Source organism: Cyanistes caeruleus, chromosome 5 (genome assembly GCF_971803275.1).
Source record: "Cyanistes caeruleus chromosome 5, bCyaCae1.hap1.1, whole genome shotgun sequence".
Lineage (NCBI taxonomy): Eukaryota > Metazoa > Chordata > Aves > Passeriformes > Paridae > Cyanistes > Cyanistes caeruleus.
This window is the reverse complement of record NC_141705.1, coordinates 72,831,563-72,857,269: the sequence shown is the minus strand read 5'-3', so window position 1 is coordinate 72,857,269 and position 25,707 is coordinate 72,831,563. Positions and strand designations below refer to the sequence as shown.

Here is a 25,707-nt window from a genome sequence, read left to right as displayed (position 1 = left end):
CAGGGCCATAAAAAGAAAGCATCTGCCTGCACACAGCTCCTGTATGGAAATGAAGGGGAAAGGGGCAGAGGCACAATCCAAAGCACTTCCTCCAAGCTGCTTTATTTAGCACATGATAGTGGGTCTAACTTCCTCTTAACAGCTCCACACCAACACATACCTCATTGCCAGATTTAAATAAATGTAAAAGGGAGTGTAATAAATTAATCTATGAGTAAAAATTCGTAAAGGGTATAATAAAATATATATGTGATTGCGATGGCATAAAAAATACATGTAATGGGAATAAGTCCTTCTCCGGATCTGGTCGTGATTCTCCTCCGAGAGGCAACAGATTGCAGCCAAGCACCCAGATAACGATCACAAGCAGGCACATCAGCCCAGAAAGAATGGGCAGGACACGGGCCATCAAACGAACAAAGGAACGGGCCCGGACGAGATATCGCCGGACCTGAGCACCTCCGTCCTGCCCGCCTGTGTTGGAGAAGTGGACAAAACTAGACAAAGGAAGAGGAGCCAGCCGAAATAAGCCATCGGCTCCAGGATGGGTCCCACCACTCCACCCTAATGGCCCGGACCAAAATGATATCAAAAAGACATCCTGGACCTCTTTACATATGAGGAGCCTCTGCCCAGCGTCTATTGACCCTATTCTCCGGTGCCAGGAAATCATTCTTCGAACAATCAAGAACCTCTTAGCGAAGGGTGCCTGCTTGGAATTTGGCCTCAGGACACAAACTTCCTATAAAAACCCAGGCCAAGGGACTCTCAGGCGTGGATTTGGGAGCACCTATACCTTGTGTATAGACCCTGTCCACCCAGCGCTGCGCTACTTATTTATTGTGGTTTATTCTCGTTGTTCGAATTTATTATTGTTTGATAATAAATTTCTCTTTTATATAACCCGAAATTGCCTTTGCATTTATAACAGGAGGAAGTGAAGTAATTGTGTATTAAAAGTAGTTTGATTTATTACAGCGGGCTCTCCTGGGAATTTGAAATTATTAATTCCCTGAGCACCTGATTTATGAACTGCATCTACTTTCTCCAGACAGGATCACTTTTCTTAGGAAAGATGGACCACTGGCAGTAGTCAGCAGTGGGGGAGTGAGGGATATTTAGAATTCTAAACAAGGGAATCTGATCTGGGAAATGTGCCAATCAGGCCACACAGCTGAGAAACCTAAGCCATCATCTGCTGCATAACAAGATCATGGCCAAGGAAAGAGATTACAGTGGTTGTGAAAGAAATCCCACTAAAAACCATGCTGCCTGTCGCAGTACCCTGCCCATGTTCCTGTAAGTGCCTCATTGTTTGCAGGGAGTGGGGCTGGGGTGCAAGAAGAGCCCTGCCTTGATCTCTATTTCTACTGCCCACACCAATGATATAGGTTTCTAATTTGGGTCAGGGCAAAGGACAGAGCAACACTTTGAGTAATGCAGGGAAGCAAGCTGGCATGGCTGCTGTCATTCCCAAAATGAGCCATTCAAGCTCACAGCCTGGCAACAAGTAGCCTGAGAACCTTGCTCAGTTCCAGTGGAAGGTACAGGAAGGAATGCTACCCCCTCAACCCCTCTAACAGCTGGACTTTTTGGGAAGCATCACTGGTAGCGTATTAATAACTCCTTACAGTAATATGTTGGAGTCTGAGACACAGAGTGTATGCCCCCTTGTTTCTGATACCTAACTCTAAGATCCAGAAAAGCACTGAATTTCATATAATATGGAATTCATGAGCATGTTTTCATGGTGATAAATGAAAACAACCGTTAGATAGAGAAAGCTAAAACTGTAAGTGTGTATATTATAGAGTTTTCTTAAGTCACTGGGTGAAAAAGTTTAGAAAGCAGAAGGCAAGATAGAGGATTTAGAATGTTGTTTTGTTTCCTTCTTCTTTCTTCTTCATCTTCTTCTTCTAGAGTTTTTTGGGTAATAGTAAGTGATTGGTTAGAAAATGCCGCAGTGCAGCACACAGGTGATGGGTCATTGGGTCATAAAGAAAAATAATATACGTGTCTATTGTTAATTGGAAAAGAATAAGTATAAAGATAAAAAAACTGCATTGTTCAAGGCCATATTATGCTTTCAAAGCCAAAGTGAGCCACAAGGCCTTGTTGTACCATCAGAAGAAATGTACCAGATTGCAGTGATTTAAACTTGTGCAGCTCGTCCGGAGAGACCTGCCAAGTTTTGTAATGACCTTCCAATAAACACGAGAAACAAGATTCTAACAAGCTCATGAGTTTTCTTCAAATCTAGAGAACTGAGATAAGCAGTACTCTCCATGAGGGAAGATCCCAAAAGGAGCTCAGCTCAGAGGAGACTGAGAAATCCAGGAGGAGAAAGAAAAGTTACATAATAAAGGAAGGTAAATGCTTAGGTGCACAGAGCACAGAGGGAAGAGCGTGTATCTCTGTGTGTATGTGCACAAAAGGAGACAGATTTTTCATACTTGCTAAATTCTTTGACATTTAGTTTTGAGCGGGAGACTTTCCACAATGCCAAGAACCATAAAGGAACAATTTGCTGCTGAATGTTACCATTGATATTTTAGCATGAATGAAAACTGCACCATTGGTGAGAAAAAGAGCTATTTGTAACAAGGAGCACCGTGGAAACTGAAATATCATTTACCAAGAAAGGCTCTTCTTCTGAAGGAATTCAAAATGAGAAAAATGGTAACTGTAGGTGCCTTAAAGCATCAACATTTTTAAATATACAAAAAGGTGTAAATGAAATTAAAAGGAGATGTCTTACCAATACTGCATTTCCATGAAGGTAGCTATCTGGCAGATAAATTGGTTTTTTGCAGAAAGGAGGGAAATTATGGCCTTGCTAAGGACAGCCCAGCAGACTGCCTACAGATGTGGGACAGCCCATATAGCAAACTGAAATAACTGTATTTCTGACATAGAACAGAAATCCAGAAAACTCCAAATGTGATCTTAAATATGCCTTTGCAGCACACAGCTTTACAGTCCTCATTGTAAACCTCTTCTTCCATGTATCTTGTAATAAAGAATTGGGTAAATAAAAATTCGGAATAAGAAGTTTAAATAAAGTATGTATAATTATAACTAAATGTAAGTATGGAATAAGGAATTCTCCTCCCGGTCGAGGTAGAATTCCTTTTCCAAAAATCACGAATTGCAAAAGAACCCCCCCCCAGATAACAGGTTTCAGCAGACTCATCAACTCGGAGGAAAAGACAGGACACAGGCCATCATAGAAACAAAAGAACCAGCCTAAAAGTCTACCTCCAGAGAAAGGCAACGCCCGGCCGATTTCGGCCGGAGACCATCAAGCAAGACAAAAAGGACGAGCCCCAGGAAGATGGTCATTGCCAGAATCGAACACCACACCCGCCAAACCCATACTACAGAAACTCAATCAAGAAAGACAAAGAAGAGACTGCTCCTCCGAGATATCCATTGGTGCTAGCCCGGATCTCTCAATCCTGCTGTGATGAAATATGTTAAAATACATACAGACTCACTTTGCATTTGAGGAGACTCTGCCCGGATACTTACTGACTCAATGTTCTAGGCCAGGAAATCCATTCACCAGACAATCAGGGACATTGGGTGAATGGAAACTGGTTGGAATTCTAGCCTGGGGACATAAAATCCTTATAAAAACCCAGGCCAGAGAACCCTCAGACGTGGATTTGGGAACACCTATACCTTGCGTATAGACCCTGTCCACCCAGCGCTGCGCTGTCCATTTATTGTGGTTTTTTCCTCGCTGTTTGTTGCTTTATTAATTTATAATAAATTAATCTTTGTTAATCTTTAATTTGCCGTTGCATTTATAACATATCTAATGTAAACCTATCTGATTTATAATCATTAGTCCTTTTTCCATAGATTGCAACAGATCCTGCTAAAAATTTGTTGGGGTTAGGTGTCCTTCTTTTAGTTACCAGTGGAATTTTTACGCCTTAGTTGCGGGGGAGGGGGGGGGGGGGCGGGAACCCTGACTGCGGGTACTTGGTGGATACTTGAAAAACACAAAGAGTTCGTTTGGGCCCAGAGGGGGAAGGGGTCAAGAAAAGCAGAGGGAGGTGACAGTTTGGTGGGCTTCTTCAGCTTCGGAGAAGGACACTTTGGGAGCGCAGAGCTGTTGCGGTGGAATTTCGCCATCACCCAGACAGAGATGCTGCTTCTTCTCCTCCTTCTCCTTCTTCCCTCTTCCTTGCTGGGCCTCGCATCCCCTGTCCTGCCGGAACGTGTGGCAGTGCCAGCCACCGCCGTGGAGCTGCTGATACACCTCAGCCACCGGCCCAGGATCTCAGCTCATCCCTGCTGTTCCAGCTAAGAGTTCCTCAGAGCCCTGCAGGAGCACCGGGGCTGCCCGCCCAAGGGGGTTTGTGAAACAAAGCCTCTCCTCCATCCCTTCCCATCTCAGCCGAGAAGGCTGTCACGGGGTCCCTGGTTCTGTTTTGTTGTTAATGCTGTAGTTATTGTTTGTTTGCCTTGTTATAAATACTAGTAAAGAACTGTTATTCCTATCCCCAGATCTCTGCCTGAGAGCCCCTTGATTTCAGAATTATAATAATTCAGAGGGACGGGGGTCTACATTTTTCGTTCCAAGGGAGGCTCCTGCCCTCCCTAGCAGACACCTGTCTTCCAAAACCAAGACAAAATACTGTTTTCATTTTACTCGCAGCCCCCCATTTAAAAACATCAGCTCTGTGGAAAAGGACAAATCTCTTGTTAGTTTAGCAATAGTGCTTGCAAGACAATTTTTCAGTAACAAAAATAAGCACAAAACAAATAGCAGGATTTGGGCCTCTGTGGGAAAAATTACATTTTTAAAAACAGAGAAAATATGTAATTCACCGTGCTCCATGGCCATTCTAGTAAAGCATTGTGACTCTGTCAACAACCTGCAACTAAGAAAAAACTTCTCTTCATGGCTTTCACAATCACCAAGCAAGAATCCTAAAGCATTTCTGCTTATTTTCACATCCATTGAAATATTTCTCCCTTAGACTCACAAGCAGCTTATTCTCTGATGGGAGTTTTGCCCTAGGAAAAGGAATTCCACAGTCTTCTATTTTCCTTGTGGATAAATCTTTACTTTTATCTGGTTGTGCTTAACAACTGTTTTTTCCTGTAATAAACAGATATGATAAACTAGAAACGTCTGTCATTCCTCTACAGTGTTGGATAAATGTATATTTTCTTTCCTTTAAAATATCCCCACATAGAAGTTACACTTCTTGTCATATCAGAGTGCTATTCATTATCCATTCTCTATGGAGGAGGTCTCTAAACTGCTGTTAGACATTTTCAAATGATGATATCAAAACTGTTCTTGTAAGGGATTTTTAATTCCATCACACTTCAAAAAATTTAATATTATTATATAGTCTACTTTTTCACAAGAAACAAAATAATGAGAAGGTAAAGATGCAAATAACAGCACTTGTTCAACAGCAAGTGTTACAAGTGAATGATGATTGACATAATAAACCACAGCACCACAACTTGTGAAATGCAGATTATTCACTTCACACCACCCATGAAGTGTTAATAATCTTATATAAATCCTCTTAGTTTACCTTTCATGGATATAGGCTGTACTGTAATTTAAATTACTAAAAACCCTAATGGTCACTTAGTTAACAACAGTTGTTCCATAAATAAATATCACTATCACTATGTGTTTAAAATTCCAAGATATTCACAGCCAAATATCAACATGTAAGCCACACTGTAAGTGACCAGAACCTGGTCCCAGAACAACTGCACACCCATAAGCACTCACATAAAATAGCCACCATGCAGGAAAGGGGTGTGCAGGTGATTAAGAATCTTAGCATTCACTAGCTAAGATCAATGCTCTTCTGATGGAAATTCTGGTGTAACACAAGAAAGGATGTATTCGTCTACAGAAAAGACATACAAAGCCACATTGTCTTGTTTTGATATGACTCTTACATATCTTAAATACAACCCAGCAAGCTGACTACCTATTAAAGATGAACAATCAGATAAGAGAACCCCATTTAATGTCTCATACAAAAAGACAGTATCAGAGTAAGTTATTGTGCTGGCTGAGCTAAGTGGAACATATTCCTTTCCTTGTGTGCAATAATACCATTGCTATTGGAATTTTGACCATGCTGTTCTAAAGAATAACTATTCATGGTGGCATAGCACATGTTAATGACTCCTTGTGCATTATAAAACTCCAATCTGATGTGCATGACTGCAATAAAGAGCATATGGCCCTTGCAATTTTTGTTGCCCATTGCTTTGTTTGTATTTTATTCTCTGATTTTATATCTTATCAAAAATGCTAAATAAATGTAAAATTTATTTACAGTAAAAAATGCTGTCTTTCTCTGACAGTCATCTCACCACCTCTGTCAGATGATGCCAGCCAGCATCAGCCTAGTAGTGCTCCAATAAAAGATTTACTGTTAATGGCAAGCAAGATGCTGCTACTTGTGCTGGTATAACACCCTGCTCACCTAAAACTGCCTTATCACTCTGCTCTTCCTCAGTTTTGAGGCTCAGCATTAAAGAGAAAAGGAAATAAAAACTGACAGAAGAGGGACATCCCCCTTTGGCTCTAGAAGAGGATGCACCACATACAGATCACAACATTGCACTATGAATTAAAGTAGCTGTTGCTGCCCTGTATAACTAATCATATGTAGTGGGGGTGGTTTGCTTTCACAAATACCTGGATAAACGGATGTGAGACCTTTTTCTATACCCAGGCTATAAACCAACATTAACAGTACCCGTGAGAAAAGGCTGATCTACAACTTCATAAGGAATTTTATGGTTTTGACTGGGGTTTACAGTGAGATTTCAGTGCTATTTGAAACACAGATTTAAATCTCAGACCAAAACATTAGAGTGAGTGCTCTGAATCACCTCCACAAGAGCTAATGCTGTTGGGAAATACAGAAATAAGAGCTCAAACATCAGACAAAAACAGGTTCCACTTTTAAAGTGGGAAGACCCTGGGAGAGGTTTGCCTACAATGCAGAGCAGCACTCACACCAGAAGTTCTATAAAACATGCTTGCTCTTACAAAGAGTGCAACACCCCTAGTACCCAAGACAAGAGACGTGTGCAGCGACTGTTCTGAACCACCTCAGTTGGACTTGTCACCCCAGTGAATTTATTAATTTTTCTATCTACCCCTAATACACTGTTGCCCATCTCTTTTCCAGTAATTTCAGTCAGGCCTCGTGCTTATGAACCACCAAGAGAATGAAAATGTCTAATGGAACCTTCCCTGTGGCCAAGAGAAGAGCTGCTCAGCTCTGAGAAACCTATCGTCTCTCCAGTAAAATAAACTCTTTTCTACAGCTCTGGACCTTCAGCAAAACATCAGTCTTGTAAGGGATTTTTATTCCCACCATGAATATTCTGCAGAGCAGCTCAGGTTCCCCATAACAAGGATACTGCCACCCTTCTGTACAGGTACTGCTATGTCCCTCAGTGAAACAGAAATAGATGTTAGAACAGTTTTGTATGAGTTTCAGCTGGTGAAAATGAAGGAAAATCAAGGGCAATGAAAACTTTAAAGGTTACGATGTTTCGTGTTGCATTACATTACCCTGCTGGTAAATTACAATAAAGATTACAGTTTTTCCAGCTACCCAGACTGTAGATAAACATTTGTTTTACTTTCTTAGGAGAGCTGATTCATAGTAACCATGACTCACGTAAACAAACAGAAATTATTTAAAAAACAAACAAGTAAAACCAGCAACAGGAAAGAAAACAAACATTACACTCAGCAGGTTATCACACTGGCAAACAAGATGAGCCATGAGGGCTAGAAAGGGACAATCTGCTATGCAGTGGAACAACACCATGCACCACACATTGAACAGCCACTGAGGGAACAGACAGGGCCAGCATGTGGTCTTGTCAAATCCTCACACCTTGGAGACACCAAAGCTCCATGAAACAGAGTGGCTGCAGGACCCTCTGCAGCAGCCAGACACAGCCTTGGCACCTGGGACACACTTTCTCCACTCTGAAGCAGGAAGGAGGGCAGGAAGCTCCAGCTGAGTTCCCTGGTCTTTGCTTCCTCAAAAGAGGTGCCACAAGTTTGGCAGAAGAAAACCTGATTGAGGGCTTGTATCCTAAGTGTCTATTTCCATGTAGATGTTTACCCCTTCTGTGTACACTGCAAGCAAAACCTCACCTATACCTGGTCATGGCATCTTTGATTGTCACCAATGAATTAACAAAAGCAGTAACATGTAAAAAGATTGTAATGGCACAATAGTTTTGGTTGGAAGCTACCTTAAAGACCACCTAATTCCAACCCTCTGCCATGGACACACCTTCCCTTTGACCAGTTTGCTCAATCCTCATCCCCTCAGAAAAGATTAGCCCAGACACAATTTCTCCACTGGCCCTGGATAAAAAAAGAAATAAGGACATGCATCACAGCAGCCCAGGCATCTGCATGTCCACTCACCCAGTGAGTTTGCAGGAACCTCTCCCACCCATCTCTCTTGCAGTAAGATCTTGCCCCAGTGATGCATTTTTAGAACTATCAAATAGCTCTAACAAATAAGCTTCAAAAAAATTCAATTGTCTCCAGAATTGTGAAGGAATTCATCCAGTCATTTTCATTTCAAGCTGGTTCTTTTATCTTAAGCCATAGAATCTACATAAACAGAAACAAACGTATCATAGCAATGGCTTCTGAAGTATTGCCTTAATGCAGATGCTGCCTTAGAGGGGAACAATCCTGCAGGCAGCATGCACTCCCATGATGTTTTACCATCCTCCCTCCAAACAGCACACACGGAACAACCACTATTAACCCAGTGTCCTGGGTTAGTATATAGCAGTATGGTATTACACTTTCTGCCCTTGCAATTTATCTTTTTCCTTCCATCCTACACTTATGTTTGCTGAATAGATATGATTTTGCAGGTAGCTGACTACCTTCCTGATTTCTAACTAATGTCTTGGTGGTATCCTTATTACATTTTTGAGACATAAAACGAGTTAGAATCAGATTCTGTATCAGACAATAAGGGGAGAAAGAGCAGAGGTAGCACTATTAATTTCAACACACATCCACAAATAGAACCCAGCAGAGCAATGCTGTGTCTATCTGTGCATCTATAGCACTCATCTTTATTCTGCCATTTTCCCACTCACTCTTCTCCAACACCCAATGCCAGGTGTCTGCTATAAGTTAAATCTGTATGAAATAATAATTTGGTTTATAAAAATCAAACAAATACATAGAAAAAGATGAGTATTGTGTTTCTTTAGTGTGCCCTCAAAGTTTAGGTATGAAAACTGCATTGCCTAGTCCTGAATATTAAGCCTTCAGCTTAACTTTCATGTGAGTAGAAGTATTTTGTACAATCAATATAAATGCTAGAAAAGTGACCTTGCCTGGCTTCTTTGACAGTGAATCATTAGTCTTCTCAACTGCAGTTTTATAAGACATCCTTATTGTCTCAATTAATGATCAAGGTACATCTTTGAAATCTTTAGAAACACTATAGATAACATCAGTCTCTTTTCTAATTTACAGGTATTGACTGGCTTATCAGTTTCAACCCTGCCACTTCACTGCAGTCAATTTCTAAACAGAACATCACTTTTTTTTTTACATGAAATAGAAAGATAATGAAGTGGAAGTAGGAGATTCAAAGACCTGAAGACAAGTGAACCAGTTCAAATGCTAAATTTGGGTAGAAAGCAGCTGCCAATGACAAAGATACAGTACCCATGGGTCATCTCTTTTATGGTGTAGAAATTCACCACAGGACTCAGCAGTGATAAAAGCAACCAAAAAAATGGGGTAGCGAAAAAAAGAAAAAGCAAGCAACTGCCCACAAGAAAAGGAAAAATAAATAAAAATATCTAATAATATGTGCTGAATGTATGTCATGTACACATCTCTGAACATCGTAGACTGTAACAGCATCCATTAGGTCAGTCCCTAACTAAATGCATAAGGAAAACATGCAGCCTCTGGAAAGAAGTAGGTACACACAGTCGCTGCCTCTGCCTGTCTCAGAGAAAAGGAACAGTGCCCAATGAAATCTGTTATCCCTCCTGCTGAAGCCTTTGCTCCCTTTGATCACCCCGATGACAGGCGAATTCATGCAATGAGTCATCTTTCCAGACCCTCTGCTGCTTGCATCTATTGCTCTAGTGAATTCAGAGTACAGCTCAGACACCAAGTGCTGGGTCAAAAAGTTGCTGAGTCACAAAGTTGCTGTCAAACACAGGGCAGGGGTTTTGCAGTGTTTTTTTGCATACATCTGGATCCCTCCAGACTCAGACTGCACAGCAGAACACTGTGCTTTCTAGCTATGCTCTCTATTCCTTCTCTCTTGTGACACAGCTGTTAAGCAGGACCCAATGCACCTATGGGGCAGTGGACACTCAGGTGTGGTGGGAGGAATTTGTGTTCAATGGCCAAGAATAAGGAAAATAAGAACAGAAGGACCAAATCTGTATCCTCAGTTGATTATATTATATATGGTAGCTACTATGTTGAAACTCTCAAAAATTACAGGGCCGAAGAAATGTCTTCACTACAAGACTACAGGATAATCCACAATATCAAATCCAAAAATCCAGTCCAATGTAATTGAAGCTAACGAAAAACTTCAACTTTCTTGGTTAAAGAAACCTATTATTTGGATTTTAGTTTGGGTTACCATTTCCAATTCCATTCTGACCCTTTCTCCATTTTAACTCAAGGTGATAACACAGTTAAAATCACAGTTTCACTTCTTTCTCTGGTTGGAAATATTTTTTGGATTCAGTGACTCCCAACAAATCCTATCACAGACTCCAATTAGGGCTCACAAGCAAGTCGCAACCCTTGAATCATTTACATGTATCACATGCAATGTGAATGTAAAAGTTACTCAATAACATTTTTTGTCAGCAGAACCAACAGATTGTCAAGGTTAGGGCATTTATGGCACAGCTCCTGTGGAGTGGGATGGAAAGTTGCCTTAGGCTACAATGTAAGATGTAGCCAAAAGTATGTATTCTATTACCATCTGTTAAAGCCAGGCGTGGCAGTGTTCTTTACCTCTTCCATGACCCAGCCTCCCTCCAGGGGGATCTCTTCTGTTAATGGGCCATTGAGTCTCACTGCAGGACTGATAAAATGACATCATCCCATTGTGAGATGCTACACCCAGGGGGAGGAAACAAGCATTCCTACTTGGATATAATCTAATCTTTGGAACACCACAAGCAGCCTTATCCACTGAAATCACAAGAGCTACATAACCACCACTAGACCTTCAGTGGAAGACCAGACCCTTCTACAAGACCACCAACAGAATGACATCTACCACTTCAAAAGGATTGCAGCCACCATTTAATCGGACTACTACCACCATCCTGACCAACAGGATGTCAGGTTGTATCCTGACTCTGTCAGGTTGAGCCAGTGTTTTTTGCATTTATTTTAATTTTCTGATCAAATTGTAGTTCTGAGTTGGAGCCTCTCACTGATTGCTTTCAAACTAGTACAAGAGTGAAAAGAGGAAAGGTTGGAGCCAGAATTCAGGAATGTTCAAGGTCAGGTTGGATGGGGCTCTGAGAAGCCTGGTCTAAAATCTCCCAAATTAGGCATGAAAAAAGAAAATAAACAAAGGCAAAGCAACTCAGACTATTCGGATCCCACTCATAAGAGAATTTCCAAGTTCCAGCAAGAGTGGCATCCTTCAACTTAAAAGGAATAAAATAAATTTATGAAGGAAAAAAAGTTTACATACTGAGATTTCATAAATCTGAATTATTAAAAACATGCATCCAAGACTGAAATACAGAAATGAATTATTAGTAATTTCTAAAAGAAACAATAAGTAATGAGCTGAAGATCTGAGTCATGCACATAGTAAGGAGCTAATAAGATTAATGAGAAAACAGAAGTAAAGATCATTTTATTAACCATAGTCTCACGCTGGTGAGTCAATTCCCCTGAGAGGTAGTAATTGTCTACTTGTTCCTCTCAAACACACACAGATACTACTGAATTGTATTCTTAAATGCTTTTCATACATTTTACAAATAGCAAAACCCATGCTTGGTTTCATGAAAGTACATTTCAGCTAGTAAGTTAATTTTTTTTCTGTATTTGGCAGATTCAGCTCCCCATTAAAGGATTTTATAGACCTGTGAACACAGATTTATCACTTACAGAGGGTACAAATAAACTGTAGGAATTAATTGAATTCACCAGGTTTGGATGCTTCATCTGAGATGCCTCCCAGATAACTGAAAGAAATTAAGTAGACTGTAATGATGTTAGATACAGTCAAATTTAGAAATTATAAAACTTCTACTAAAGCGACACGAAAATCGCTGTGGGGAGGCTAATTAGAACATCCTTAATCTAAGATGAAGGATAAGTATTCAAGTGCAAAAAAATACCAAGACACAAATAATATATAGAGGAAAAAAAATGCAAATGCTCACTTAACTGACCTGGTTTTTCCTTTAAAGTAATCTGATGAATTCACATGAGCAAATGCACTTTACAAAATACTGGAAAGATTAGCATTTGTCTCTTTTGATTATCTTCAGATAAAATATCACTATGTAATCCTATAACTTCTGCACTGAATATTTGGCACTGTAGCCTGACATGAAGAAAATGAATTGGAGTCAAATGTATCTTTTAAGAATAAGTATACTATAATGACACAAGAAATATTGCAAACTTCAGGCAGATGAATCTTTCTAGTGTCTAAGAGTACTGATATTAATATTCCTCCTCAGAGTAAATCTTGTCATTAAATTATAAGATAACAAAAAAGAAATGCAAGAAGCATGGAGGCAGAAATATCAAAGGCATGCATTCCCTCAATTAACACAAAAAATATTTTTTAGTCTTTTGATTACTGGGAATCTGGTCCCTAATCAGTGGCTAGATTGACAATGAGCAATAGTGCAATTCAAGTTTCTGACTGACTTTGATAGGGGGTTGCATTTTAACGTGAAGTGCCAAAAATCAGATGGCTAAAAATAACAAGGGAGCTAGAAGAGTTGTAGCAACTTAGCCACCATTCTACTTCCATCCATCTGCATCTCTATAAAGCTCAGACAGACTGAAGATAACACCCCTAATACTTTATTTCTCTCTCTCAGTCTTCACAGATGCAAAGTTGACTCTATAATCAGAATGAGTGGGTGGCACATTAGCTAGACATGACACTCACATTATTTAAAAGCAGTATAAAAATAGATTATATCAAACGTTTTGATATCCTAATTTTACAAAATGTCAGATGACATCAAGCTCTGGTGACTTGCTATACAGCTACTGTTTCTTGGTGCTTTGGAAAAGAAGGAATAAATGAAGTAAGAAGAACACTGGAAAAATCTAATAGAAAAACTGACTAATCTTAGACCCCAAGGTCATAGCAAAGCAATTAATTTCTTGGTTTTTCAACAGCACAAGACATGATTTATCAATTAGAGACCACACTTATAAACACTATATATCTCAATAATATGTTCTTCGCACTGTGTAACTTTTTTAACAATGATAGATTACCTGGGCTGGACCAGTTATTTTACAAACAGAAATGAAATATTTGCAAATGAAATGGTTCAATAATGGGGGAAGGGAAATGTAAAAAAAAAAAAAAAAAAAAGGAAAAAAAGAAAGGATTTGAGACATAAACTTTGAAGAATTCAAGATTTTAGAGAAGGTGAGGCCTTAATTAAAAATAAGCCCCATTAAATCTAATGAAAATAAATAAATGGACCTTGCTAAAATTTAAGGTAGATAAAGAGGATTTGATAAAATTAGAGGTTAATCATTGGCTAATAAATAATTGTCTGTCAACTTTATGCTTGTTCATCTGGGATTATAATGAGAAACAAAGAATCTGGTAAGGAACTTCAAAAACATAAGACAATTGCAAATCAGCAACCCACTGAAGATATGAAACTGGGAGCCCAGCCAAGGGTTCATTTGTCACTTTGCACTGAAAAGGTAGAAACGTCAGAACAAGGAAGAGCCATATCCCTTCCTCCCCTTTGTGACCCCTACTCATAAAAGGACCACCGATCCATTTCAAGGAACAAACTACGCATCATCAATTGCTTTTTTCTCAATTAGCATAGGAAGTGGAAAGCGGATGGCAACTGGGTTACGAATATGCATTTGTATTCAATATTTCTGTAAATAAAAAGCCTGTATTCACCTGTATTCTGGGCCATGTGCATTAAGGGGAGACCCAGCACTGCCAATAAACATACCACTCTCGTTGCAGGTAAAGGTGTCTTTCCTTTTATTCTGGCTCACCAGGGGATTTTTTACCTATTAGTTGCTGGGAAAACCTGACTGCTGGTACTTGGTGGGTCCTTGAGAAATACAAAGAGTTCAGCTGGGCCCAGGGGGGGAGGGAGGCAGGAAAAAGGGAGGGTGGCGACAGTTTGGTGGGCTTCTTCAGCTTTGGAGAAGGACACTTTGCTGGGACATATTGCTGCCAAGAGAAGGGAATTTCGCCATCACCCAGACAGAGATGCTGCTTCGTCTCCTCCTTCTCTTTCTTCCCTCTTTGCTGGGCCTCACATCCCCTGTCCTGCCGGAACGTGTGGCAGTGCCAGCCACCGCCGTGGAGCTGCTGATACACCTCAGCCACCGGCCCAGGATCTCAGCTCATCCCTGCTGTTCCAGCTAAGAGTTCCTCAGAGCCCTGCAGGAGCACCGGGGCTGCCCGCCCAAGGGGGTTTGTGAAACAAAGCCTCTCCTCCATCCCTTCCCGTCTCAGCCGAGAAGGCTGTCGCGGGGTCCTTGGTTTTGTTTCCTTGCTAACGCTGTAGTTATTGCTGTTTGTGTGCCTTGTTATACATACTAGTAAAGAACTGTTATTCCTATCCCCAGATCTCTGCCTGAGAGCCCCTTGATTTCAAAATTATAATAATTCAGAGGGAGGGAGTCAACATTTTCATTCCAAAGGAGACTCCTGCCCTCCCTAGCAGACACCTGTCTTCCAAAACCGAAACACACTTTGTAACCCTGAAATGTCTTTGTCCATTTCAGTTGGACATTGATACTTGATCATATCCATATTTTGGTAAATCAGATTATGCCAAATAGTATATATAATATATATAATAGTACTTAACTGCAACTGAAAATTAATCTATGCTGTAAAATGCTTTCAGAATCCACATCCTTTGAAATTCTATCATTTTTATCCAACAAATGAAAAATAATTCCTAAATTCAACAACACCAACAAAAGTCTACACTGCCAAAGAAATAAAATTATTTAGTAAAATAAGGGCTATAAATTAACATCTCTCAAGTTGTCCCCTTGACAAGACTACTTTGAAACTAGTAAGGAACTTGAGTCTGTTTCCCTCCCCTTTCAGTGAAATATTTTCTCTTCCAACACAAGCCTAATCTTCAGAACTTGAAGCATTCAGGCCAACCATCTAGTCATAGTTAGGATGGAGCACAATTTTGTTAAAATGGTATTCTCTTTAGCCAGCATCTGACATAACCTGACTCTGACTTTGACAAGGCTCTCAAAATGTTGCTGTGATGTGAAAATACTGCGATACTGTGATATCTTCTTGTCTGGAGGCTGCCAAAATTCTTGATCAACTATAGCACTGATCCTGAACTCTGCTCAACCTAGAAAGGGAAGAGGGAAGTGCTCTTCAGGCATGAGCTGCTTTAAGGGTCTTGATTGAAAAAACTCAAGCTTGTTTTTTGAGAGTACATAGTGGATGCTCAAGAATACAGATGAAATCAAAGATTAAGTACAAGAAATGAGTCTAAACGTTCAACATGAATGATTTCTAGTCCTCTGAATTTCCTGCTTCAGACAACATGGCTCCTGTCAGTTTTCAAGTTGACAAACTCTCAGAGACCTGGCCATCCCTTCATTCACCTATTATTTAGTAATGCATTACAGTAAGACCTCAGTTTTAAACTGATCCTTATAGTGTAAGAAAATAAAAAAGATCAAAGCTCCATGTGATGTAGCTGCACAAGCTTGTTTTGGTGAAGCTCTGCTTCAAGGATTATTTAGGTTTTTTTATTTGAAACAATTGCTATTGATCCAGCCTGTACATTCAAAGCATAATTTTCAAAAAAAGGAAATTGAATTTGTTGTTTAAAAATTAGACACTAAAGGGGGTTTAGTGAGAGGTGGAACAGCTACTTCTACATCTTATGATTATTTGGGTTATAATAATGTCCTTACACAAAAGAAGGAATGGTGGCATTTCCAAAGTGAGAATTCAACACTACTTCCAAAATTCTGTTCAGAAAGTAATGACATTCACTTTGAGATGTTTAAGTCTTTTTTTCTCCTTTCTGTAATGCAAAGGGTGCTTGCTCCCTGATTTGCTCATTCCCGACTGTCTCTGTTTCAGCTCTCCCCCTGTAGGGTTTCATATTGCCTTGGCACCCCAGTGCCTAAGACCCATAGTATTTATCATACTTATGTGTCTTGGGTTGAAATGCAAGATGTAACCAAAAGTATGTATTCTATTACCATCTATTAAAACCAGGTGGGGCAGTGTTCTTTACCTCTTCCATGATCCATCCTCCCTCCAGAGGGATCTCTTCTGTTAATGGGTCATTGAGTCTCACTGCAGGACTGATAAAATGGGTATCTTCCCATTTTGAGATGCTCCACCCAGGGGGAGGAGCCAAGCATTTCTACCTGTATATCTTTGAAGACTTAAAACACCACAAGCAGCCTTTTTCCACTGGATTCCCAGAGGAGAGCCCGGTCCCATCTACACCACCACTGGACCTTCAGAGGAAAACTACATCCTTCTACAGAATCATTGCTTCAACAGAACCACACTGTCACTCCAGGAGGACTGCAGCCATAATTTAATCGGACGGCTACCAACATCCTGACCAACAGGAGGTCAGGTTGTATTCTCACTCTGTCAGTGGGTTGTTTTTTTGTTAGTTTTCTTTTTTTGTACTACTGCATTTTTATTTTAATTTCCTTAGTAAAGATCTGTTATTCCTATTCCCATATCTTTGCCTGAGAGCACCTTGATTTCAAGATTATAATATTTTGAAGGGGGGGGTTGGGAGGGTGGTGGCTTACATTTTTATTTATTTCAGTGGAGGTTTCTGCCTTCCTTAGCAGACATCTGTCTTTTTCAAAGCAAGACAGCATGGAATTTATTGCACCCAGGCAGGCAGTTGCACCTCCACAGATTCCCACAGCATCCAAAGCCCTTCCTGCCTCTACAAACTACCACTAGGAGCACAAAGGGGACTGGGACACAAGCATCCCACTTTCCCTGCCTCTCTCCTGCATTCCCAATGACACATGCCATACTCCAAAAAGTTTTCTTGGTGCTATACACCACAGAAAGAAATGCAATCCCTGTCTGGGAAACTTAATGTCTAATAGCAGATGCTTCTGCCTTCCAATGCATCTCAGGATATATTCTAGGGCCCACCTCCACAGAATGTTTTGGGTTGGAAGGGACCTTGAAGATCATCTTGTTCCAATGTTATTGCCATAGGCAGGGACACCTTCTACCAGACCAGGTTGCTCAAAGCCCCATCCCTATTCTCTGCTAGAGCATTCCTGCCATCCATTTGCTGTAAACCTGGCACATCCCTTTGCTACATTCACCAGGGGTTTGCAACCTGCTGGTACACACAGGCATGGGGCTGATCATTTACCTCAGTTACTTAGAAAGCTGTCACAGACCTGGAAATGCACAACTGTGACTGATTCTCAGGCAAATATTTACTTTGGCAGGTTCAAGGCAGAAGACCTCACTGTGCTCACCCTCTTTTGCTGTAAGTAATTTGCATTCATCCTAATCATTGACAAACATTACAAATTGCATACCTGGAGCTGTTACAAGCTCTAAGTGGTTAAACCCTGTACTTTCCTCTTCCTTTTTAAAATAAACTACATCATACCTACAAATAAATACAGTACAGTAGAATCACAGAATTGTTCAGTTTGGGAGGGACCTTAAAGTTGTAGCTCTAAGTCCCCTGCCCATGGACAGGGTCACCTTCCACTAGGCCAGGTGGCTCAGTGCAATCTTTAACATAAGGCTCACAGCAAGAATGAAAGACAGCATTTTAATTTTAAAAAAACTGAATAAATAAAAAATTAAACCCCAGTTGAGTCTTAATATATGCCTACAACAGCAGAACAATTAGTGGCTCATCTAACATTTGCACTGGATTTAGTGGGAGCTGAGGCAGTTGTCACTGAGATTAATCCACACTTGCTCTGTAGCTTTGGGAACAATGATTGAGCAGGCCTTGGTTCAGGACATCTTTCCAACAGAGCCATTTACAGGTGGCAACCAGATAAAAAAATATGTTCCAAATTTTTCTTTTAATTGCTTATTTCAGCTCAAAGGAGTCCAGAATCCCCATTAACAGGTGATGCAGAGGTCTCTGTCAGCACAGACAGTAACAATCCATTTGCCTCACCCTCACCTGCCTCTATTCTACATAATACCTTTGCACAGAAATTGTAAAAACTGGGCATCTATTCATCCTGTCAAAGTGCACCCTCAAGAGGAAGACTGATGAAGGGAAGCTTTAAGAGCCTTGTGATAACAGTGCACATATTATCACAATAACATGTTATTATATAACACATTAGCAATATTGAGCTGTTTAATTTCCAGTACCATCCTGGAATACACTAAACCAGCCAGGGTATGTGGTTTGCCCTCCAGTACTACATCCTCACTAGCAGCACAAATAACTTCAGCAGTTCTCCAAGGATAACCTGGAGAACAGAGAAACTCTTCCAAGATGGTAAAAGATAGTCTTCCTCCCTCACATCCCAGCTGCAATTTGTTGGAGTCTGAAACACAGAGTGTGTGCCCTTGTTTCTGATGCCTAGCTCTGACATCCAGAAGAACACTGAATTTCATACAACGTGAAATTTATGGGCATGTTTTTGTAGTGTTAAATGAAAACAACTGTTAAAGTTAGATAGAAAAGCCAAAAGTGTAAGTGTGTAGATTAGAGAGTTTTCTTAAGTCACTGGGTGAATAAGTTAGTTTAGAGTTTAAGCTAGTTTAGAAAGAAGACGACAAGATGGAGGATTTAGACTGTTGTTTCTTTTCCTTCTTCTTTCTTCTTCATGTTCTTCTTCTAGAGGTTTTTGGGTAATAGTAGGTGATTGGTTAGAAAATGCCGCAATGCAGCACACAGGTCATTGGGTCATTAAGAAAAATAATATATGTGTCTATTGTTAATTTGCTAAGAATAAGTATAAATATAAAAGAACTGCATAGTTCAGAGCCATTTTGTGCCTACAAGGATAAAGTGAGCCTTAAGAGCAAGATGAATTAAACTTGTGCAGAAAGTCTGGAGAGACTTGCCTAGTTTTGTGATAACATCCTAATAAACACAAGAAACAAGATCCTAACGAGCTTTGGAGTTTTTGTCCTGACCCAGAGAACTGAGATAAGCGGCCCTCCCTGTGAGGGAGTATCCTCAAGGAGCTCAGCTCAGAGAAGCTGAGAAATCCAGGAGTGAAGAGAGGTGCAGAAGCAGCACAGAAGAAAGAGAAAGAAAAGAAACAGAATTAAAAAGTTATAGCAATAAAAAAAAAAACATCAGAATTGAACCAGCACCACTTCTCTTAGCTGAGCTATATCATGCTTTATGGGGTGCTTAGGTTTTTGCAAAGAGAGGAACTATGTCTTTCTGTCCTATGCAGCAGAGAGCAAAATGTTCAAAAATAGGCACTTGTCTGGCTCAAATCACAAAAAAACTCAACATATATCAAAACAACTATAATGAAAATTACCAAAAATTCCAGTTAAAAAAATTGCAGAGACACAGAAGTGTATGAGAAGTCCCAAAGGGTGTAGACATCTGCATGTTTAAAAAGATCACGCTGTATTGATGGTAACTGCATGATAATTTACAAATTATATTGCTTCTAGCTGAATTTGATCACACCACCAAGACTCCTAACCTATCTCCCTAGAATTTCCTGAAGTAATAGATGTCCTGGTCCAGAATCCCTTCACTCCTACACTTAGTTTCACATTTAAAATCTGTCTGTCATACAGCAATTTTTCAAAAGTAAAAAAAATGTGTAGGTTGCCTTTTGGTTTTAATGTCTGCCTCTCATGATTTTATAAAAAGCACACATCCTTGGTAGTTAAACCCCAGATCATCCAGCTTGGGTTCATGTGTGTCCCAGGCCGGGGAATCTTTAGCCAGCTGATCTCCACTGACACAAATCACTTAGAAGCATAGAAGCCTTCAGGTTTGAAAAGACCTCTAAGACCGTACAGTCCAACCATTAAACCAGCACTGTAAAGTCCACCACTAAACCAGGTCCCCAAGTACATCTATGTTGCTAAAAGACACTAAATGATTCACATGAACATCCCTCAGTGTTAGAGCAGGAAAAAGCCACTTTATTCTCTGACTCCATTGTTTATAGATTCTTGACAATGACCAGGGATTGGACATTCAAGTTACCACCTTCCCAAGCACACTGGTCATGTGAAATGTCCATCAAAAGAAGTTTCTTAGAAGGAATGTGATAAACAAGGTATGTTTATAGAACTTTCGTGGGAAAGTAACTAAAACTATGAAAACATTATCAGAAGGTTTTAATTTTTCAGGGTGACCCATCTACACATTTTAAATACATCCAGAGTCATGTTTTACTAAACCACAACTCCTAAAATGTTGTTTTATCAGAACCAAAGATTACCAGTGAAAAAGCCATTTGTACATAGGTATCTGCCATAATGATTACTCAGAAATATTAATGCACTATTTTCTACCTGCATCTGTCTGGTCTCAGATTCCAGTCACACAATTCTCACTCTACATATCCTGATCACATCAAAGAAACTGATAACACACAACCCATCTCCAAGTCACTGAAACAATGGAAATCTGCCAGTCCTTTCTACCACCCTCATGTTTTATTATCCATTTCCTTATAATGATTTTCAGACCTCTGAAACAGCACCAGGTTTGGTTCAAACTTTGAAGAAACTAACAAAAACTTTCTGTATCAATGACTCTGAATCAATGGCTTGGGGTTTTCTTTGCCCATATGTCTCACATTCATATTATCTCAGTGTACAGTGCTGGGGGTCCTTTTAAAATAATAAATAACTTGGTACCCAGCCAGCTATATTATTTTTAAAACCCAAGTAAATTATATTTAGCCATTAATTTCTTTATGAAGTAAATAGTTTCTTTTCCTGAAAAAAAACAAATTGATCTGAAAAGGCTTATTTTCTCTAACTTTTAGAAAACGTTAGTAACTTTTTATTACTGGCCCCACATACCAAAATATATCTACCAAAATAGATGGAACAAATCAAACTCTCCCTAACAAGGTAACTTTTCTTTCTATTTTACAGGCAAGTGATGTGAGAGCATCTCTGGTTGGAAACAGGCTTGGACCCATATCCCATGTTCGGTTTAATTAGATTGGATGCTATGTGATGTGTATTCAAGATCCTGCATTTCTGAGACAACTAAAATAAGTAGAACTAAGTATTTGATTAATATTTAAACACAGCAAAACTGACAAGAATTGCAACAGGTAAGTTTCTTGGGCAAGATTTCCCTGACAGGATATCAGTAACTTCCACTGAAAGGAGCCACTGATAGTTACTTGTATGCTGAGGGGGAGAACCGGAGCCCTAGAGATCGACTTAATTTTCTTTTTCTGTGCACATAAAAGCAGAATATATAATAAGGTCACAAAAGACCAAAAATAGCAAATCTTCAAGCATTTGCAATTCAAATAGATACCAGATCTGCTGGAAGGCAAGCAGCTTGACCAGCATACAGAACTTCTGAAGATGACTACTTTTATAACATTTTAAATTCCACTACCATTTTTCAAAAGTCAAGCAAAACATTAAGTACATACTTTTCAGGGTTTTCCACTTCTTCGGTAACAAAATTGAGGTAAAACCTAGAAAATAGTTATAAAATGTATTATAAGATTTATTCTTATATTCTTATAATTTTATTCTGTATTTCTTTCACTAAGAATCAAGAAGATGCTTTTATTTAATCACTGCTGTTAATTACAGTAGGCTTTGCAGGCCCATGTTTGGATTAAGGAGAGAGTGATATTTAACCTTCCCTGATCTCCACACTCAGGAAGGAATTTCTCAGAAAACACAACAAAGCAGGAAAAGAAAGAGACAATAACTATGTCAAGTCAGTGTGTAATTACTTTTTTCCCCTGACATACTATGGAGGTAATGGTTTACTCTAATTATATACATACACACACACATGCACCCTTCAAATTTTATATTCCATTTTTGTTTGCTGCCTTTTATGGTTTCAGATTATATTGGCAAGAAGTCTTGTAAGAGTACTCAGCAAGAGCTTCTTAACAATACAAATAACTGAAGCCTTAGAAAAACCCTTCCTAAACCAAGAACTTGTATAGAATCTCAAACACAGGCTGCTAGCCCTGCACACTCTTGGACAACGTCCAGTACAGGTTGCACTCTGATCATATTCCAGTAGCATTCAAGAGATAGCTCTGTATGGGAATTCATAGGAACTGCTCACCAGGCACAGCCCTGCATACAAAGCAACCATAAGCCTCAAGGTCACTGAACCCTCTGTCCTACATTTATTAGCACTAGGTCTGTGCCTGACTGGATCACAATTGTTCCTGGCTTGGAGACAGGCCTAGAGTCAGATCTTGTCTAATTAAACAGAGCAGTCAATACATTGCCTATGCTGGTCTTCTGCTCTTGTGCAGAAAGACAAATGGCACCTGAGCCAGCAGTGCTGCACTGAATAAACAACAGGAAACTGATCTGACAGAAAGTCTGGGAGCTTTGCCCCATCTCAAGTCTTGGAGCAGAACTGGGTTAGCAGAACAACTTAATGCTGGCTGATGGCTTTTTAAAAATAGTGATTTTGTGACTGAACGTGAAATTCTTTGTCACCTTATCCAAAAACATCAGTACTTGTCTTTAAACTTCCTAGTGCATAGAGCACAGAAGACCGATATATGGAGGAAACATCTTTACAGTGAGAGTGGTGGAGCACTGAAACTGGTTGCTCAAGGAAGCGGTGGATGCTGCATCCCTGGAAGTGTTCAAAGCCAGGCTGCATGGGGCTTTTAGCAACCTGGTCTAGTAGGAAGTATCCCTACCCTTGGCAAGGGGAAGAAACAAAATGATCTTTAAGGTCCCTTTCAACACAAACTGTTTATGATAGCCCAGCATCAGTCCTTTCATTGATGCAAAGACATGTTTCCTTGCATTCTTTTCTCCACTTGTCCTTTTCCAGACAGCATTTTATATACCTAATAGTCTACACTTGTTCTTCGTAGGATGAACCCACACACAGAAGAGATACTGCTTTTCTTTTCTTCTTCAAAGTTGTATCATTAAAAGTCAGCAGTTAAAAGCTAACAGTCTTTTTTGAGCTATGCATAAAATTCTACCTGCATCATCAACGCTTGCTACACTCCTTCACATCCAGCTGATTGTATTGATTTGGCCCCATGAAACTGATAGTGAAAGGATATTGACACTTCACTTAATGGTCTGCTCCTCCATGTTCTGAGGTGAGGAATTTAGGTGATGACAAAGAAAAATAGACATCTGGGAAGAACCACTAGCCAAAATAGGTCTTTTTCCCTGCTAACTTCTTTTATAAGTGGCAAATAAGGACCTTGAAATAAAAGTCAGAAGGTGTAAAGAGAAAAGAAAAAGATTTTTTTTATTGTAACCATTATGTGAAAAATGGTAAAGATATATGGGAAAAATAACAGTATTTTGATGAAGCATTTTGCAGACAAGAAATTCTGAATAATATTAAAGAGCTTTTAAAATTGCTTTCATAGAAAAACTTAGGTTAATACTTAAAAAGTGAGAAACCATTACATGTATGGATATGAGAGACAAAAGCAGTTATAGAAGAGAGGGGGAAGTAGAGATGGCCCACATAATCAATTCCATTTCTCTGAGGCTTCAAAATGCCAGGCTCTTTTCATATAGATCTATTGCAAATAAAGGCTTTGGACTCTCTTGGGTTTCTTCCCCCACTACCATTTAATATATAAAGTTCTGTTCATACTTCAGTGTGCAGATTTATAATGCTCCTGCAACCAGGGAATTACAGATGGGCAGAGAACTCCAGTGCTCAGCCCATTGTCCCTCCAAATTGAATAAATAAACCCCTTATCTTGCAGCTCTCATTTTTTGTGCAAGGTAAAGAACCTGGCTGCCTATGAGCATATGGGAAGCAAAGGGAAGACCTGCAGACAAAGCTATCTCAAAATAAGCCCACTCTGTGCACTGTAGTCTGTCTTCTTCCTCCAACGCTGCTGCTGCAAAAGCCCTTTGGCACTACAATGTGGAGCCCTCATGAGCATGAATAAATTGTACAGGCAGATTCAAGAAGTGGCAGCACCTTACAAAGCAGTTGCTGTGTACTTTGGAGGGGAAAGAGAGAAAGAACTTGAAAGTTCTAAGCAGAATACCTGAAGGTAGATTCCCATACTTCTGCTCACAGTCAATCACACTTGACTTTTGTGGAAGCCAGTTGCACTTCTTTTAAGTTTCAAATCTCTCAGAGCAAGAAGTGTAAAAATCTAGAGATTTTTATTCTGTTTTGTGGTCTACACCAATCTCACTGATTCTTACTTGTCAAATACTTCTTTTACAAAGCAAGGTTAAGGGCCACACAACTTTGTAACAGAATAATAGATTTGTTTTTTATGTAATTACTGACTAAAAAAAATTAAAGCTTTATTTTATTATTTTTTATTATTTTATTAAAGTGTTTAATGAAAAATGAAGAATATTCCTTTATTGTGGTTTGATTATTTTGGTTGTCAGTGCATGTTTATATAATTGTACACTGAAAAGAAAAATCTTTCCTTTGCAGAGCTGCTTGCACAATGACCACTGAGCATATGGAACAGTAGTGAGAACTACCCTAGTTGTATGATGCAGCTTGGCAGAAGATGTAGAATGTGATACAGCTTCATAAAATAAATGTCTTTGTTAGAGCATATTAGTGTTTGTTTTCAGGATAAATATATATATAAATTTTATCCACTTACCAGCCTGAATAGGCATACATTCCTGAATAGAAAGCAAGTGGTAATCCCATAATACTGGCATCATTCCCTGCAAAGGCATTTTTAAAGTGCTGTGTTTCTCCTGTAAAATCAACAAAAAAAATGTTGAAAAATAAGCTTTTTGGTCATAACTACTTTTTTAAAAAAAATAAATATAACACATCCTGGAACACTTAATCAGCCAACAGTTCACTGACATCAAGTTCTGCCCTTGACCTTAAATTCTGACCCAATCCTTGCAGCCATAATCTGCCAACAAAAAGGCTTTGTGGCATCTGTATTCATGCAGTAGGAGAATTTGACCTATTAGTTTGTTTCAAAGAATTCTGAGCTTGATGACACTAACTGCTCTGTCATTTCCAGCAGTGACTTACATCAGCTTACATGAAAGAGCAGAATGAGCTCAGTAGTTTTTGATGTGGAAAATTTCACTTGTTCAACATTTTAATCAGAAGGAACTTTGCTGGCATTTCATTCAGAAGCAACATTTATAAGCTAAATAAACCCAAAATCTTAAAACATTTCTACTATTGAAAAATTAGTTTAGTAGCTCCCAACCATGATAATCAATACTGTACTAATATTACATCAATTAAGAATTATCTACATATCTATAAGTGCAAATATGCAAG

General features: G+C 39.4%; 2 protein-coding genes across 5 annotated transcripts in view; one reads left to right on the top strand and one right to left on the bottom strand.

Annotated features, from left to right (window-relative positions):
- Positions 1-25,707, top strand: part of LOC147653243 (uncharacterized) — a 201,142-nt gene that overhangs the window by 61,907 nt on the left and 113,528 nt on the right. The gene's annotated exons all lie outside the window — the stretch shown is intronic.
- Positions 1-25,707, bottom strand: part of SLC7A11 (solute carrier family 7 member 11) — a 112,165-nt gene that overhangs the window by 42,048 nt on the left and 44,410 nt on the right. For all 4 annotated transcript variants that reach the window (XM_086890282.1, XM_086890281.1, XM_086890283.1 and 1 more), the window contains 2 exons: positions 25,058-25,157; positions 21,884-21,928 (listed from right to left, as the gene is read on the bottom strand). In XM_086890282.1, the coding sequence (XP_086746408.1) occupies positions 21,884-21,928; positions 25,058-25,157 (145 nt within the window). The remainder of the gene's footprint in view (positions 1-21,883; positions 21,929-25,057; positions 25,158-25,707) is intronic.